Here is a 13,451-nt window from a genome sequence, read left to right on the forward strand (position 1 = left end):
GGTTCCAAGTCCTCGAGTGTAGGGAAGAGTTTTAGAGGGATGGCCATGGCTGTAGCCTGCTAGGACGGGTAATCCTACTTGTCCACCTGTGGGGAGAAGCCTGCATCGCCGCTGGCAGAGGTGGCTGCTGCTCAGGCCCGAAATATGGATAGTCTTTGTGATTTGTTTAGGGCATTGTGTACCATTCACACAATCTCCCCCTCTACTGACCAAGGTTCCAGTTCCATCAAGCTCCTATGCAAAGGGATCCACAAAGGAACTGAGGGCCAAAGTCCAGACCATGTTGGAAAAGGGGTGTCTCCAAGAGGTCCTTGATAACTTCACAGGCTTCTTCAGTCTACTCTTTCTTGTGAAAAAGACGTCTGGAGGCTGGAGACCAGTCATCGATCTCTCAGCTCTGAAGAAGTTGGTCAAACAAACTCCATTCAGCATGGAGATGACAGACTCGGTCAGACAATGGGTAAGACCATAGGGTTTAATGTGTACACTGGACCTAAAGGACGCATACTTCCAGGGCCCAATCCACCCATCTTCAAGGAAGTATCTAAGGAACATCCTAGACAACAAGAAATACCAGTTCAAGGTGCTGTGCTTCCGTCTTTCCACAGCACCTCAGGTTTTCATGAGAGTTTTCCCCAGTGTCATCTTGGGCTCACAGAATCGGCATCTGTCACCTTCAATATCTGGATGACTGGCTGATTCTAGTATGCTCGGTGACAACCTTTCTTCAACTCCGAGATAAACTTCTGAGGTTTTGCCAAGAGCTGGGGATTATGGTAAACCTCTAGAAATCGTCACTGCTTCCCTCTCAACTACTGGTACGTAGGTATGATCATAGACGCCGATCAACAGAAAATCTTCCCATCATGCGACAGGGTAGTGAGGATTAGGAAGGTGGCAAGAATGTTCCTCAGACGAGAAGAACTCCCGAACCAGAGGTGGTTTTGTCTCCTCAGGCACATAGGATCCTTGGTTCGTCTAGTTCCCAATGGCTGCCTCAGGATCCAATCTCTCCAATGGCGACTAAAGTCCAATTGGAATCAGTCCAGCGATTCCCAGACATTTTAGTTCATATGTGTCTATTAAAAGAGAAGAAGAGACAGACTTCAGATGGTTGGTGGCAGATGAGAATCCGCGCAAGGATGTCGACCTTCTCATTCTCCCCCCTCCTCTCCCTGGGCTTGACGCTCTTTTCAAATGCATCAAAAGAAGGGTTGAGGGCTGGCATGCTGGACTGCTCAGCCTCAGACAACCTGAGCACAGCGAATCAGGTAGTAGGCTCCGAGTGGTCTTTGAATCATCTTGTAGCCAACAAAGTCTTGACTTTGTGGGGTTCCCCGACTGTGGATCTGTTCGTGGCGTCCCTGAATTTCAGGGTCCCTCTTTACTGATCCCCAGTCCCGGATCCCCAAGCTCTCTGGAGACAACATCGACATTTACGCTTCTCCCCCATACTGTCTGTTGGAAAGTGTACTCAACAAGACCAGAACATCCGTCAATCTCTCAATGACTCTTGTAGCTCCGCAATGGCACCACAAAGAATGGTTCCCATACTTTCTGCAGCTATTGACATATCTCCCAAGAGAACTTTCTCTACCACATGATCTACTCAAACAGCCACATGCAAACATCTTCAACTAAGCCATAACTTTGCTACAACTTTACACCTGGGAACTATCCAGCACCTTCTCACTCAGAGAGGATTTTTGCAACAAGGTGCGAAGCGAATTGCTGGACACCTGCAATGATCATCAGCATCAGTCTACCAGGCTAAGTGGACTGTCTTCTGTGGTTTGTATCGTGGAAGGGTTATCTCTCCCCTCGATACCACTATTCCAGCAATAGTGGAATTCCTTGTGCACCTACGGGAGTAATGCTGCTATCAGTTTCTACTGTAAAAGGTTACTGCTTAGCCTTGAGTCTGACCTTCAATCTGAAAGGAGTCGATATTTCTTCTTCATTGGAACTTTCTCTCTTCATGCAAAGTTATGAGTTTACCCATCCCCAGTCGGAAGTGAGACTACCTCCTTGGAACGTGGTTCGAGTCCTTTACTCTCTGAAGGGTCCCCCCTACGAACCATTACGCCAGACAACAGATCACCACCTCACTCTGAAGACGGTGTTCCTACTTTGGCTTCAGTCAAAAGAGTTAGTGAACTTCATGGTCTCTCGTATGACATCACTCATTCAAGGGAATGGGGAGAGGTAATCATCAGCTTCGTCTTTGAGTTTATTGCAAAGACTCAAAATCAGAGGGTAGCAAATCCTATATTTGATTCCCTCTGGATAGTCTCCGTTCTGTAACCGATGACCCAGATGCACTGTTACTATGCCCATTAAGGAGTTTGAGGAATTACCTCAAAAGGAAATCTACAGCACTCTTTTTCAGCAAGGGGAAAGTGAGGAGGATCACAAAGAACACCATCTCTGCTTGGATTCGTAAGGTCATTGACCTGGCACTGAATCTTGACCCTCCTCCGACACATCGACCCAGAGCTCATGACGTTAGGAGCCTTGCAACGTCCATGGGGGTTCAAACAAAACTAATCTGTGGCGCAGGTACTACAATGGAGCTGATCTTCACCGTCCACTAACTGCAAAATGTAACCCACAGGAAAATGGAAAAATTTTCCATTGGTCCATTGGTGGCTGCACAACAACTGGTTTAACACCTCAAGCTCCTTGATGGACAAGTAGCAGAGGGTTGAGGGCAAAGGTTATTCGGGATTAGTCTGAATGAATGATTAGGAATGATTGGCTCTCTCTTTTCTTCATCCCCCTTTTAGAGGAGTCAGCATCCATGATCCTCTACAAAGTTGCCCTCAACTACCTGCAGGTAAACCGTTGTTCCCTTGTGTAACCTGGTATTATTGCAATACTTGTTGCGTCCCCATACCCTAATGAGGGGGTTATTGGGTGAGTCTTGGTAACCTATGAAGATTCCTATGATTGAAAAACTTATGTAGACAGTCACATTGCTAGTATCATGAGCACACAGCTTCTGTAGCTGGTGTACCATGCATAGTACAGCTTTAGCTAGATATATATGTTTCCACCAAATATTGGCAAAACACATAAAGGGAGAAAATCCCCAGGTCAAAGAAAAAAAGTTGGCATGGACTTCACCCTCCTAAAGGGTAAGTCATTTCCTGTAAATAGTGTTTGTATGTATTTAGTGATGGAACAAATGACAAATTTGGAAGTAATTTGTATTTTTCCTAACGATACAAACCTGTAGCTATTTATACAGATTGGCCTGCCAACCTCAGTTCCCCTTTGAAGTCCTACCGCCAAGCAAAGTGGGTTCACAACCCAGGTGTGTTAGTGAGTGGGGTAGCTACTACCTACCCTCCCTCCATCCCGCTAATTAGCGGGTGGGTGGTTAACCTTTGCTAAAACACTTATGGCTCTTCTTTCAGTTTCGTCAAAAGTAATATTCCTTATAAATAGCCACAGGTTATATCGTTTTGGAAAATGCAAACTACTTCCAAATTTGTCATATTTCTTTTAAAATTTGTGATATTTTGTAGACAACAGATCATAGCGTATCTATGCAATGGAATATAACTTATGCCATGCTTTATTATTATGTAGCTATTAAGGTAAAAGGTAAATAGTAAATCTTGTTTTCTTACTCTTTTTGCAAACGTAGACTTTGGCATCTCTATTGTCAGAATAATTACTTGATTCAGACACAATTTTATTTTGCATTCAATGTATTGGTTTCATAGTAGTCTTGTGAAATTTTAAAGTTATTCAATTTGCTATATCTTAATCATCTTTACGTTGGCTGATTTTTTTTCATAATGTTTTTGCTCATTTCTTATATTTAATTAATTCTTTTTTTTATTTCAGCAAGGTTTGGTGTGGGACAAAACTTGTTCATAAGTGCCCAGATTAGACGTAGCAATGACCCAGAATGGCCAGTTGCTGTCAGCACATGGTACAATGAAGTGGATATATTTAACCCAAGTAACATTCGTCCATATCAGTAAGTGATTCATGCAAGATGAAAAGAGGTATAGAGTTGTGAAGATTGAATGTGGCCTGCGTTCAAAGGGGTTTAGAGAGATAGCCTTATTGATTCATCAATTAGTCATAAAAAAACTGATATTTTTAGAGTACTGTAATTTATCAATATGGCATGGAGCTTCTGAACTTTTGTTTAGACACTTATACAAACCCTCGCTATTTTATATGGATTATACATTTGGCAAAGCTGGAAGTTTAGCCATAAGAAATTTAGCGAAGTATAACCCCCCACCCACTAGTTGGAGGGTATTTGGGGGATAGCTGGCTATCCCGCTCACACACACTCCTGTGTCCTATCGTTGCTCTTTACTTTTGGCTTGGTGAGAGTAGATGTTTGTCTCTCTCTCTGCACAATTTTATCTGGTCTTTGACTTTTTCTTATGTTTTTCAATTATTATTATTATTATTATTATTATTATTATTATTATTATTATTACTAGCCAAGCTACAACCCTAGTTGGAAAAGCAAGATGCTATAAGCCCAAGGGCTCCAATAGGGAAAAATAGCCCAGTGAGGAAAGGAAATAAGGAAATAAATAAATGATGGGAACAAATTAACAATAAATCATTTTAAAACCAGTAACATCAAAATAGATATGTCATATATAAACTATTAGCAATGTCAAAAATAGATATGTCATATATAAACTATAAAAAGACTCATGTCAGCCTGGTCAACATGAAAATATTTGCTCCAATTTTGAACTTTTGAAGTTCTTCTGATTCAACTACCCGATTAGGAAGATCATTCCACAACTTGGTAACAGCTGGAATAAAACTTCTAGAATACTGTGTAGTATTGAGCCTTATGATGGAGAAGGCCTGGCTATTAGAATTAACTGCCTGTCTAGTATTACGAACAGGATAGTATTGTCCAGGGAGATCTGAATGTAAAGGATGGTCAGAGTTATGAAAAATCTTATGCAACATGCATAATGAACTAATTGAACAATGGTGCCAAAGATTAATATCTAGATCAGGAATAAGAAATTTAATAGATCGTAAGTTTCTGTCCAACAAATTAAGATTAGAATCATCAGCAGAACACCAGACAGGAGAACAATACTGAAAACAAGGTAGAATGAAAGAATTAAAACACTTCTTCAGAATAGATTGATCACCGAAAATCTTAAAAGACTTTCTCAATAAGCCAATTTTTTGTGCAATTGAAGAAGACACAGTCCTAATGTGTTTCTCAAAAGTAAAATTGCTGTCGAGAATCACACCTAGAATTTTAAAAGTCATACAAATTTAAAGAAACATTATCAATACTGAGATCCGGATGTTGAGGAGCCACCGTCCTTGACCTACTTACAATCATACTTTGAGTTTTGTTAGGATTCAACTTCATACCCCATAATTTGCACCTTGCACTAATTTTAGCTAAATCTCTATTAAGGGATTCACCAACCCTAGATCTACATTCAGGGGATGGAATTGATGCAAAGAGAGTAGTATTATCTGCATATGCAACAAGCTTGGTTTCTAGGCCAAACCACAAGTCATGTATATATAGTATGAAAAGTAATGGGCTAAGAACACTACCCTGTGGAACACCGGAAATCACATTCCTATACTCGCTATGGTGCCCATCAACAACAACTCTTTGAGATCTATTACTTAAAAAATCAATAATAATGCTAAGAAACGACCCACCCATTCCCAACTGTTTGAGTTTGAAAAGAAGGGCCTCATGAATAACACGGTCAAAGGCAGCACTAAAATCAAGGCCAATCTTACGAACTTCCTGACCACAATCAAGGGATTTCTGTACAGCATTGGAGATTGTAAGGAGGGCATCATATGCTCCAAGGCCTTTACGAAAACTAAATTGCAAACTAGGGAATAGATGATTACCTTCAGCAAACCTATTAAGACGTTTTGCCAGAAGACGTTCAAAAACTTTAGATAAGATGGGAGTTATGGAAATTGGGCGGTAATCAGTGGGACTTGAGCTACTACAAACACATTTACATAGAGGAGTAATATTACCAATTCTCCAACAAGTGCTAAAAGCTCCTCTTCTTGCTAACTTGCGCAAAATAACAGATAACTTTGGAGCTAAGAAATCTGCTGTCTTTATAAAAAATAAAAGGAAAAATACCATTTGGGTCTACACCTCCATAAGCATCAAGGTCCATCAACAGAGCTTTAATTTCCCGAGATCGAAAAGCTAAACTAGTTAGTTTAGCCTCTGGAAAACAAGAATGAGGAAGTTCAAGTTTTTCATTACTCTGTTTACTGTCAAAAACATCAGCCAAAAGGGTTGCCTTTTCCTTTGGACAGTGAGGGACTGAGCCATCTGGTTTAAGTAAAGGAGGAACTGTTGCATCAACACCAAAGAGTGCAGTTTTAAGGTTAGACCACCATTTATGTTCTTGAGTTGTACCAGAAAGGGTTTCTATTATGGTTAAATTGTATTCCTTTTCAGTTGAGGCATAAACTCTGAGAAAAAGCTCGAAGCTGAGTATAGTTATTCCAGGTCAAATCTGATCTGTTACCCTTCCAAAGATGATAGGCCTCCTGCTTCTCCAAATAAGCCCGTCTACAATCATCATTGAACCACGGTTTGTCCTTCACTCGGTACCTTAGCACACGAGAAGGGATACGCCTATCAATTATGTTGACTAGATTCTCATTCAGAGACAACAGTATCTACACTACTATATAATTGTGACCAATTCAAGCACAAAAGATCATGTAAAATCCCATTCCAGTCTGCTTGGGATTTCATATAAATTTTACAAGAGTATGATACATCAGGGACAGGCTGCTCAGTCTTGACTACTAATGAAATCAAGGCATGATCAGATGTCTCGACTTGAGAACCAACCTTACTAGTTATAACGCCAGGGGAGTCAGTGTATACGAGGTCCAAGCAATTACCAGACCTATGAGTAGCTTCATTTATGATTTGCTCACAGCCTAATCCAGGGGCAAAGTCTAAAGCTCTTAAGCCATGGCTATCGGTAGGAGAGATAGAACTTTACCACTCCATATGGTGAGCATTAAAATCACCAACCAAGACAAAAGAAGCCTTTCTATCATCTTCTTGTATCTTGGCCATAATGGTAAGAAGACAATCGAAGATAGAATCATCCATGTCTGGATTTCGGTAGATCAAACACAAATAAAAGTTGTTATGGCTGCCACAAACTTTTATTACCTGAATCTCATGACATCCACATTGATAGCAGGACTTATGAGAAGCAGGGTACTCAGTCCTAATATACACCGCCATTCCCCTGGCCCTAGGGATGGCATCACGTTTCAACATTATTGGCTTCTTAAAACCAGTTATAAGGAGCTCAGATGAGTGCCTCATATTAGAAACCAAAGTTTCTGAGCACAAAAGAATATCATACTGTCTGGACGCAACTGTAAGGTCTTGGATATTTGCTTGAAGACCATGAATGTTGCAATACAGAAGATGACATTGACGAAATCTAGGACGTACTGGTCCCGGATTTCGCTCAATGTCTCCAGACAGCATAAGAATTAATAGAAATAAAAAAGAGACATCATACTTGAAAACTAGATTAACAAGAATTTTAACAAAAACAATATGTACAGAATTATAAATAAAGTGATTGATGATACCCATAAACTATAGTAAAAAGTCAGAAAAACGGGTCAACATGGAGGAGCCGATACACCATGCAAGGCTAAATACCCTCCAGGATAGCCACTTCAACTGAAGGGAGGACAGTAAGGATGGTTTTGAGAAGAAAAAGAATCAGAAAAGGAAAAGACGACCTCTTGATAAACCACCCGGCATCCATGGCCCTTCTATTAAGCCTGCCCAACACACCATTTCAAAAAATCAAGAGGAAGAAAAAAAAAGATAGAAAAGTGTGCCCGAGTGTACCCTCAAGCAAGAGAACTCTAACCCAAGACAGTGGAAGACCATGGTACAGAGGCTGTGGCACTACCCAAGACTAGAGAACAATGGTTTAATTTTGGAGTGTCCTCCTAGAAGAGCTGCTTACCATAGCTAAAGAGTCTCTTCTACCCTTACCAAGAGGAAAGTACACTGAACAATTGTAGTACAGTAATTAACCCCTTGGGTGAAGAAGTGTTTAGTACAGGTATCTTATTGTTGTCAGGTGTATGAGGAAAGACGAGAATATGTAAAGAATAGGCCAGACTATTCTGTGTATGTGTAGGCAAAGAAAAAATAAACCGTAACCAGAGAGAGGGATCCAATGCATTACTGTCTGGCCAGTCAAAGGATCCAATAACTCTCTAGTGGTAGTATCTCAACGGGCGGCTGGTGCCCTGGCCAACCTACTACCTACAACCTACTACCATTTTTATATATATCTAAACATACAAAAAATGTTTTTATACATATATAAACATTCTTTTATCATTACAGTGTGAGTGTTGCTGTTTTCGTGTCAGCGTAGTGTGGCGTTTCTCGAGGGTGGAGAAACCTTCTCTGATGGTGTCTCCCCCACTTCTCCAAGTGCAGCAACCTGGCCACCTTAGGGCAGTCGTCCTTATGTGAATAATACTTCTTCGTTCGTATGTTGACGCCGCTCACTCCCTGCTATTTCTTAGTAGGGAAGAACGCTTGCTCCTCTTTGTTGATGATGCTGCTCTCCCTTGCTCTACGTTTCAGTTGGCAGAGGGAGTACATGGTTTCAAGCATGTTTCTTGTGCCTCTCGGGGAACACCTATCCTGTCCGCGGGTTAGATAGTTCTCCCTGGTGTTTTATTTTTTCTTTAGCTAATTAATTTTGAATAGAACTGTTTTAATTTACCTTACTACAGCACTTTTGACCCCGCACTCCTTTGTCCTGGGATGGTGGCCGGCAGAAGGAGTCAAGAGTATTGAGTTTATTCCTTTCCCTCTTAGGGAACTCTTTTCCTGCCCACGGGTTAGGTTGTTCTCCCTAGTGGTCTTTCGTCAACTATTAATTATTTGAATAAATTTATTTTGATATAACTTTTATACAGCACTAACGATGCCGCACTCCTTCGTTCAGTGATAGCAGTCGACGGAGGAAGTGCACAGTCAGCAGGTTCCTGTACCTCTTGGAAGACACCTTTCCCATCCTTGGACTAGTTCGTCCTTCCGAGGTGGTTTGTCCTTTCATTCTTTTTTTTTGTTTTCTTCAGCGCTAGCAACGTTCACGTTCTTGGGGAAGTTGCGGTTCCTGCCCAGTCTTTGCCTTCTCCGTCTGCGCCTATGGCTGTTTCCTGACCATCACGCTGACAATGGCCTTGTTGGTCACCTTTTCCCGTCCGTGGGAGAGACTTCCTTCTCCTGTTCAGTCTTCTCTTTGGGGGATTCCTCCAGCGGGAATCGGATTCGTCCATTCCTGTCCATTGCACTGACGTCGTCCTTTTCCGTCTGCGGGATCGACCCTCTCGGTAGTTCTTTGGGGGGAACCTTGAGAACAAGCTTTGGCTTCGTTCTCAGGCATACTTGATGTCAACCTACAAACTGAGCCAGAGCTCGTTGAGGGGATGCAGAGAGTGGTGCACGGAGGTTCGCCTCCAGGTTTTGGAACTTTCCCTTCAGCCTCTGATCGGCAATCTTCCTGCTTGCGGGTAATTGCCGACAGAGACATCAGATGTTGGTCGCCCTTCCCGTGTGTGAGAGAGATTTTATTCATCTGTTCGGTCTTCCCTTTGGGGGATTCCTCCGGCGGGAATTGAATTCGTCCATTCCCTTCCCTTCATCCTGGGGAGCAGACCTTGTCAGCCAACAAACTCTTCTCGCTTAGATCTCGTCTCGTCTAGAAGACTTGTCTTCATCAAGACTTTTCTCACCAACAGACCTTTCTCGCCATGCTGACGCGTCTCTTCCAACAAGACTTTCCACGTCCAGCAAGACTAGTCTCATCCAGCAGACTTATCACACCCAGTTGACTCATCTCGCCAACAGATTTGCCTTGCCTTGCGTCAGCTCGTTATCTCCCATGATTGTCTCTCGTCACTTCGTAATCCCCATTCGCTAGCTCACTGCCTGTTCGCCAACTCGCCGTTCGCAAGCTTGCAGTCTGTCAGCTTGCGGTTTGCCAGCTCACCGTTCGGTTCATGATCACCACTTGACAGCATTGGGAGACATAATACTGTGGGGTTATTCCCATTTTATCTTTCCCTCTGTTTGAGAGGATTAAATTCAGCTCTGGCATTCACTACAGCTATAGCAACTGTTTGTTCGCCATCTCGCCGTTTGCCAGCACGCAGTTCGTCAGCTCACTGTTCGGCAGCTCTTGCTTGCCATCTGGCAGCTCGTGTCCGTCACTCACCTGCTTGTGATCGACACTCGTCAGCTCTTCCTGGTTGAGGGTGTCCCAGCAACCACTTCCATCTCTGTGGTTAAGTTGTATTCCGTGACCAACTGCTCTTTTGGCTGGAAGGTTGAGCACAGAACACCGGCTGAACCTAACTTCAAATGAGCTACTGCTCTTCCTGGCGAGACTCTTCCTCCTCTGGCCATCTGAGAGTATCCTCTTCGAGACGACATATTTTCATCCTCGAACCTCTTCGAGTTGTGCTACTTCGGTAGGGCTTCCAACATGCAGTTGAGGGAGTTTAGCATTCCCTTCTTTGGAACCTAATCCAGCTCTCTCCTTCAAGGAGTGGTGTGAAGCACAAGTGTCAACCTTGGCCCTTAATACCCCACTTGCCTCTTCAAACTTGTTGTTTCACACAAGTACAGTGTTTTCGGTTACAGATGTTTTTCATCTTTCTGCGGTTGGCAGGCCTCTTCATCAGCTCTCCAGTTCTTGTCAGCATTCACGAAAGTTTTCTTCGCTCCACAGCCACTACTTGTACTACTATTTCTACTACTAGGGGGCTGATGGTCCATGTGCCTCAGGGACGGAGTCGCCGCTTCCGATCGCTTCCTCTTCCCTTGTGTCACTTATAGTACTGTACAGTATATGGTTACCTCACAAAAGTCTTCATTGATAAGACCTGCATTTGCGCATGCATTTTCACTTATTCCTCACCTCCAGGTAGTTAGAATCTAATTCTACACAGCGGTTGCTGCAACAGAAGTCTTCTGATCACTCGCGTCCACCACCTCTTCAGTGATTCAGAACAAATCTTCAGGGGCAATGCCCACATCTGTACAATTTTCATTCCCTAATAAAAAATATAGTAAAAACTCTCACAGGCCATGTCCTTGCCTGGTTTGATGGAGGTTCCACTTAAAAACAACTTACCTGATGCACCTCTAGTGGGAAAGGTGCAAAAACCTAAAATCTCACCATCAGATAATCATAAAAGAGAGAGACCTCCATCTCTCTTCCCCCCCCCCCATTAGAAACATTAAAGTTAAGACATCAAACAAATTTGATGTTTTTGTCTGTTGATGTTTCTGATAAACCGGAAGATAACTTGAATAAATCAGAAATTCAAGTTGAGGTCCACCATCTGCCTCTACAAATAGATCAGAGGGACACAAAGAAAAAGACAAACGTAAAACCCAATATATCTAGGCCATCTCTACAGAAACCTACAGGAAATAATGTTGGATTAAAAACTGGCAATGGGAAGACCTCATCCGTAATCTTCTCCTCCATTATGCAATGGAATTGTCAGGTTTAAGGGCCAGCTATGAAGAACTTAAGCTTCTAATTAATGAGCATTCCTCCATAATTGTATGTCTACAGGAAAGCAAGCTTTATGGTAACACTCCTTGTCCTCGAGAGTGTGTTAGTTATAGAACACCATATAATCAACAAGAAGGGAGCCATGGCGGAAGTCTCATGTACGTTCGTCGAGATGTTCCCCAAATACCTTTATCTATTCTTACACCTCTGCAGGCAGTGGTTGTACAGGTTGATATAGGGAGAAAATATACATTATGCTCTCTGTACTTACCTCCAAATGGTAACATTTCCTGTGATAATTTAGTATAGGTGGTTCAACAACTTCCTCAACCTTTTCTCTTACTGGGAGATTTGAATGGTAGACATCCTTTATGGGGTGATGTTTTAGCAAACACAAGGGGCAATATTATATCATCAATTGTGGAAAATGAGAATGTTGGGCTCCCTAATACAGGAGAGCCCACGCACTTTCATGTCCAGACAGGTACTTTGTCATGCATTGACCTATCAATCACAAGCACTAATTGCCTTCTCGACTTTGATTGGAGGACATTAGATGATTGGCATACTAGTGATCATGCACATATCATTATAAACACCAATAATGGTTCACCTTTACAGAGGTTGCCACATTGGAATCTTGACAAGGCGAACTGGGATATATTTCGTTAGCCAAGCAAAATTGAAGGGAATGCAGAACATTTTGAAAATATTGATGATGCCATAGACTTACGGAATGGAACCCTTCATACAGCAGGAGTTAATTCAATTCCCAAAACAACAGGGTTATTCAAATGACGACCAGTTCTCTGGGGGTCTTCAGAACTAACTGCCCTGCACTGAGCCACAAGAACGTCTTTAACTTGATTGTGCAGCTTCTGTACTGAGAACAATTTGATTATATACAAGAAATGTAGAGCACAGTTCCGTTGTGCCATGAAAGAAGCTGGGCGTATCTTTTGTTTCTTCCATTAACAGTAGAACACCACCATCCTCTGTGTGGAGGAAAGTAAAAATGATAGCAGGCAAATTCACCCCCAACCCACCACCAGTGTTGAAGGTGAATGATTAATATGTGACTGGATCAACTGAGGTTGGCAATGGCCTGACTGATCATTTCCCAAATGTATCATGCAAGTGTGATGCAGTCCCTGGACACCAGTGTAGGATCATTGAAGAAATGAAAATTTTACATTTTGTAATAGTAAGGGAAGAGTCATACAATTCTCCTTTTACAGAAAGAGAGTTTGATTCCGCCCTTGCTACGTGTAATGAAACAGCCCCTGGACCCGATGGAATTCCATATGCAATGTTTAGACATGTACCTATTAATATAAAGTTATTTATTTTAATCATTATTAACAGAATATGGCATGATCATAGTTATCCAAGTGTTTAGGAACTAGCCATTATTTTAGGCTTTTTTAAAACCTGGTAAGGATAAGTTTTTAGCAGTAAACTTTCGACCAAATGCATTAACATATTGTTTATGTAAGATCATGGAGAAAAGGTCAATGCAAGACTGATTTTGAACTGGAAAAGTAGGGTATTTTATCACCTATCCATTGTGGATTTAGAAAAATGCACTCAACGACTGATGTGTTGATACGACTTGAGTCCTCTATTTGTGAAGCCTTTGCTTCCAAAGAGCACCATGTAACAATCTTTTTTTTTCAATATTAATCTTACCCGATGATCATGTAGCTGTCAACTCCGTTGCCCGACAGAAATCTACGGTCGGGATACGCCAGCGATCGCTATCCAGGTGGGGGTGTACTCAACAGCGCCATCTGTGGTCAGGTACTCAAGTACTTCTTGTCAACAAGAACTCAATTTTTCCTCTGT

At 42.1% G+C, this 13,451-nt stretch overlaps 1 protein-coding gene across 1 annotated transcript in view; it reads left to right on the top strand.

Annotated features, from left to right (window-relative positions):
• Positions 1-13,451, top strand: part of LOC137630369 (uncharacterized) — a 188,571-nt gene that overhangs the window by 50,720 nt on the left and 124,400 nt on the right. Inside the window, exon 3 of the mRNA XM_068361799.1 lies at positions 3,856-3,991. Within this exon, the coding sequence (XP_068217900.1) occupies positions 3,856-3,991 (136 nt within the window). The remainder of the gene's footprint in view (positions 1-3,855; positions 3,992-13,451) is intronic.

Source organism: Palaemon carinicauda, chromosome 38 (genome assembly GCF_036898095.1).
Source record: "Palaemon carinicauda isolate YSFRI2023 chromosome 38, ASM3689809v2, whole genome shotgun sequence".
Lineage (NCBI taxonomy): Eukaryota > Metazoa > Arthropoda > Malacostraca > Decapoda > Palaemonidae > Palaemon > Palaemon carinicauda.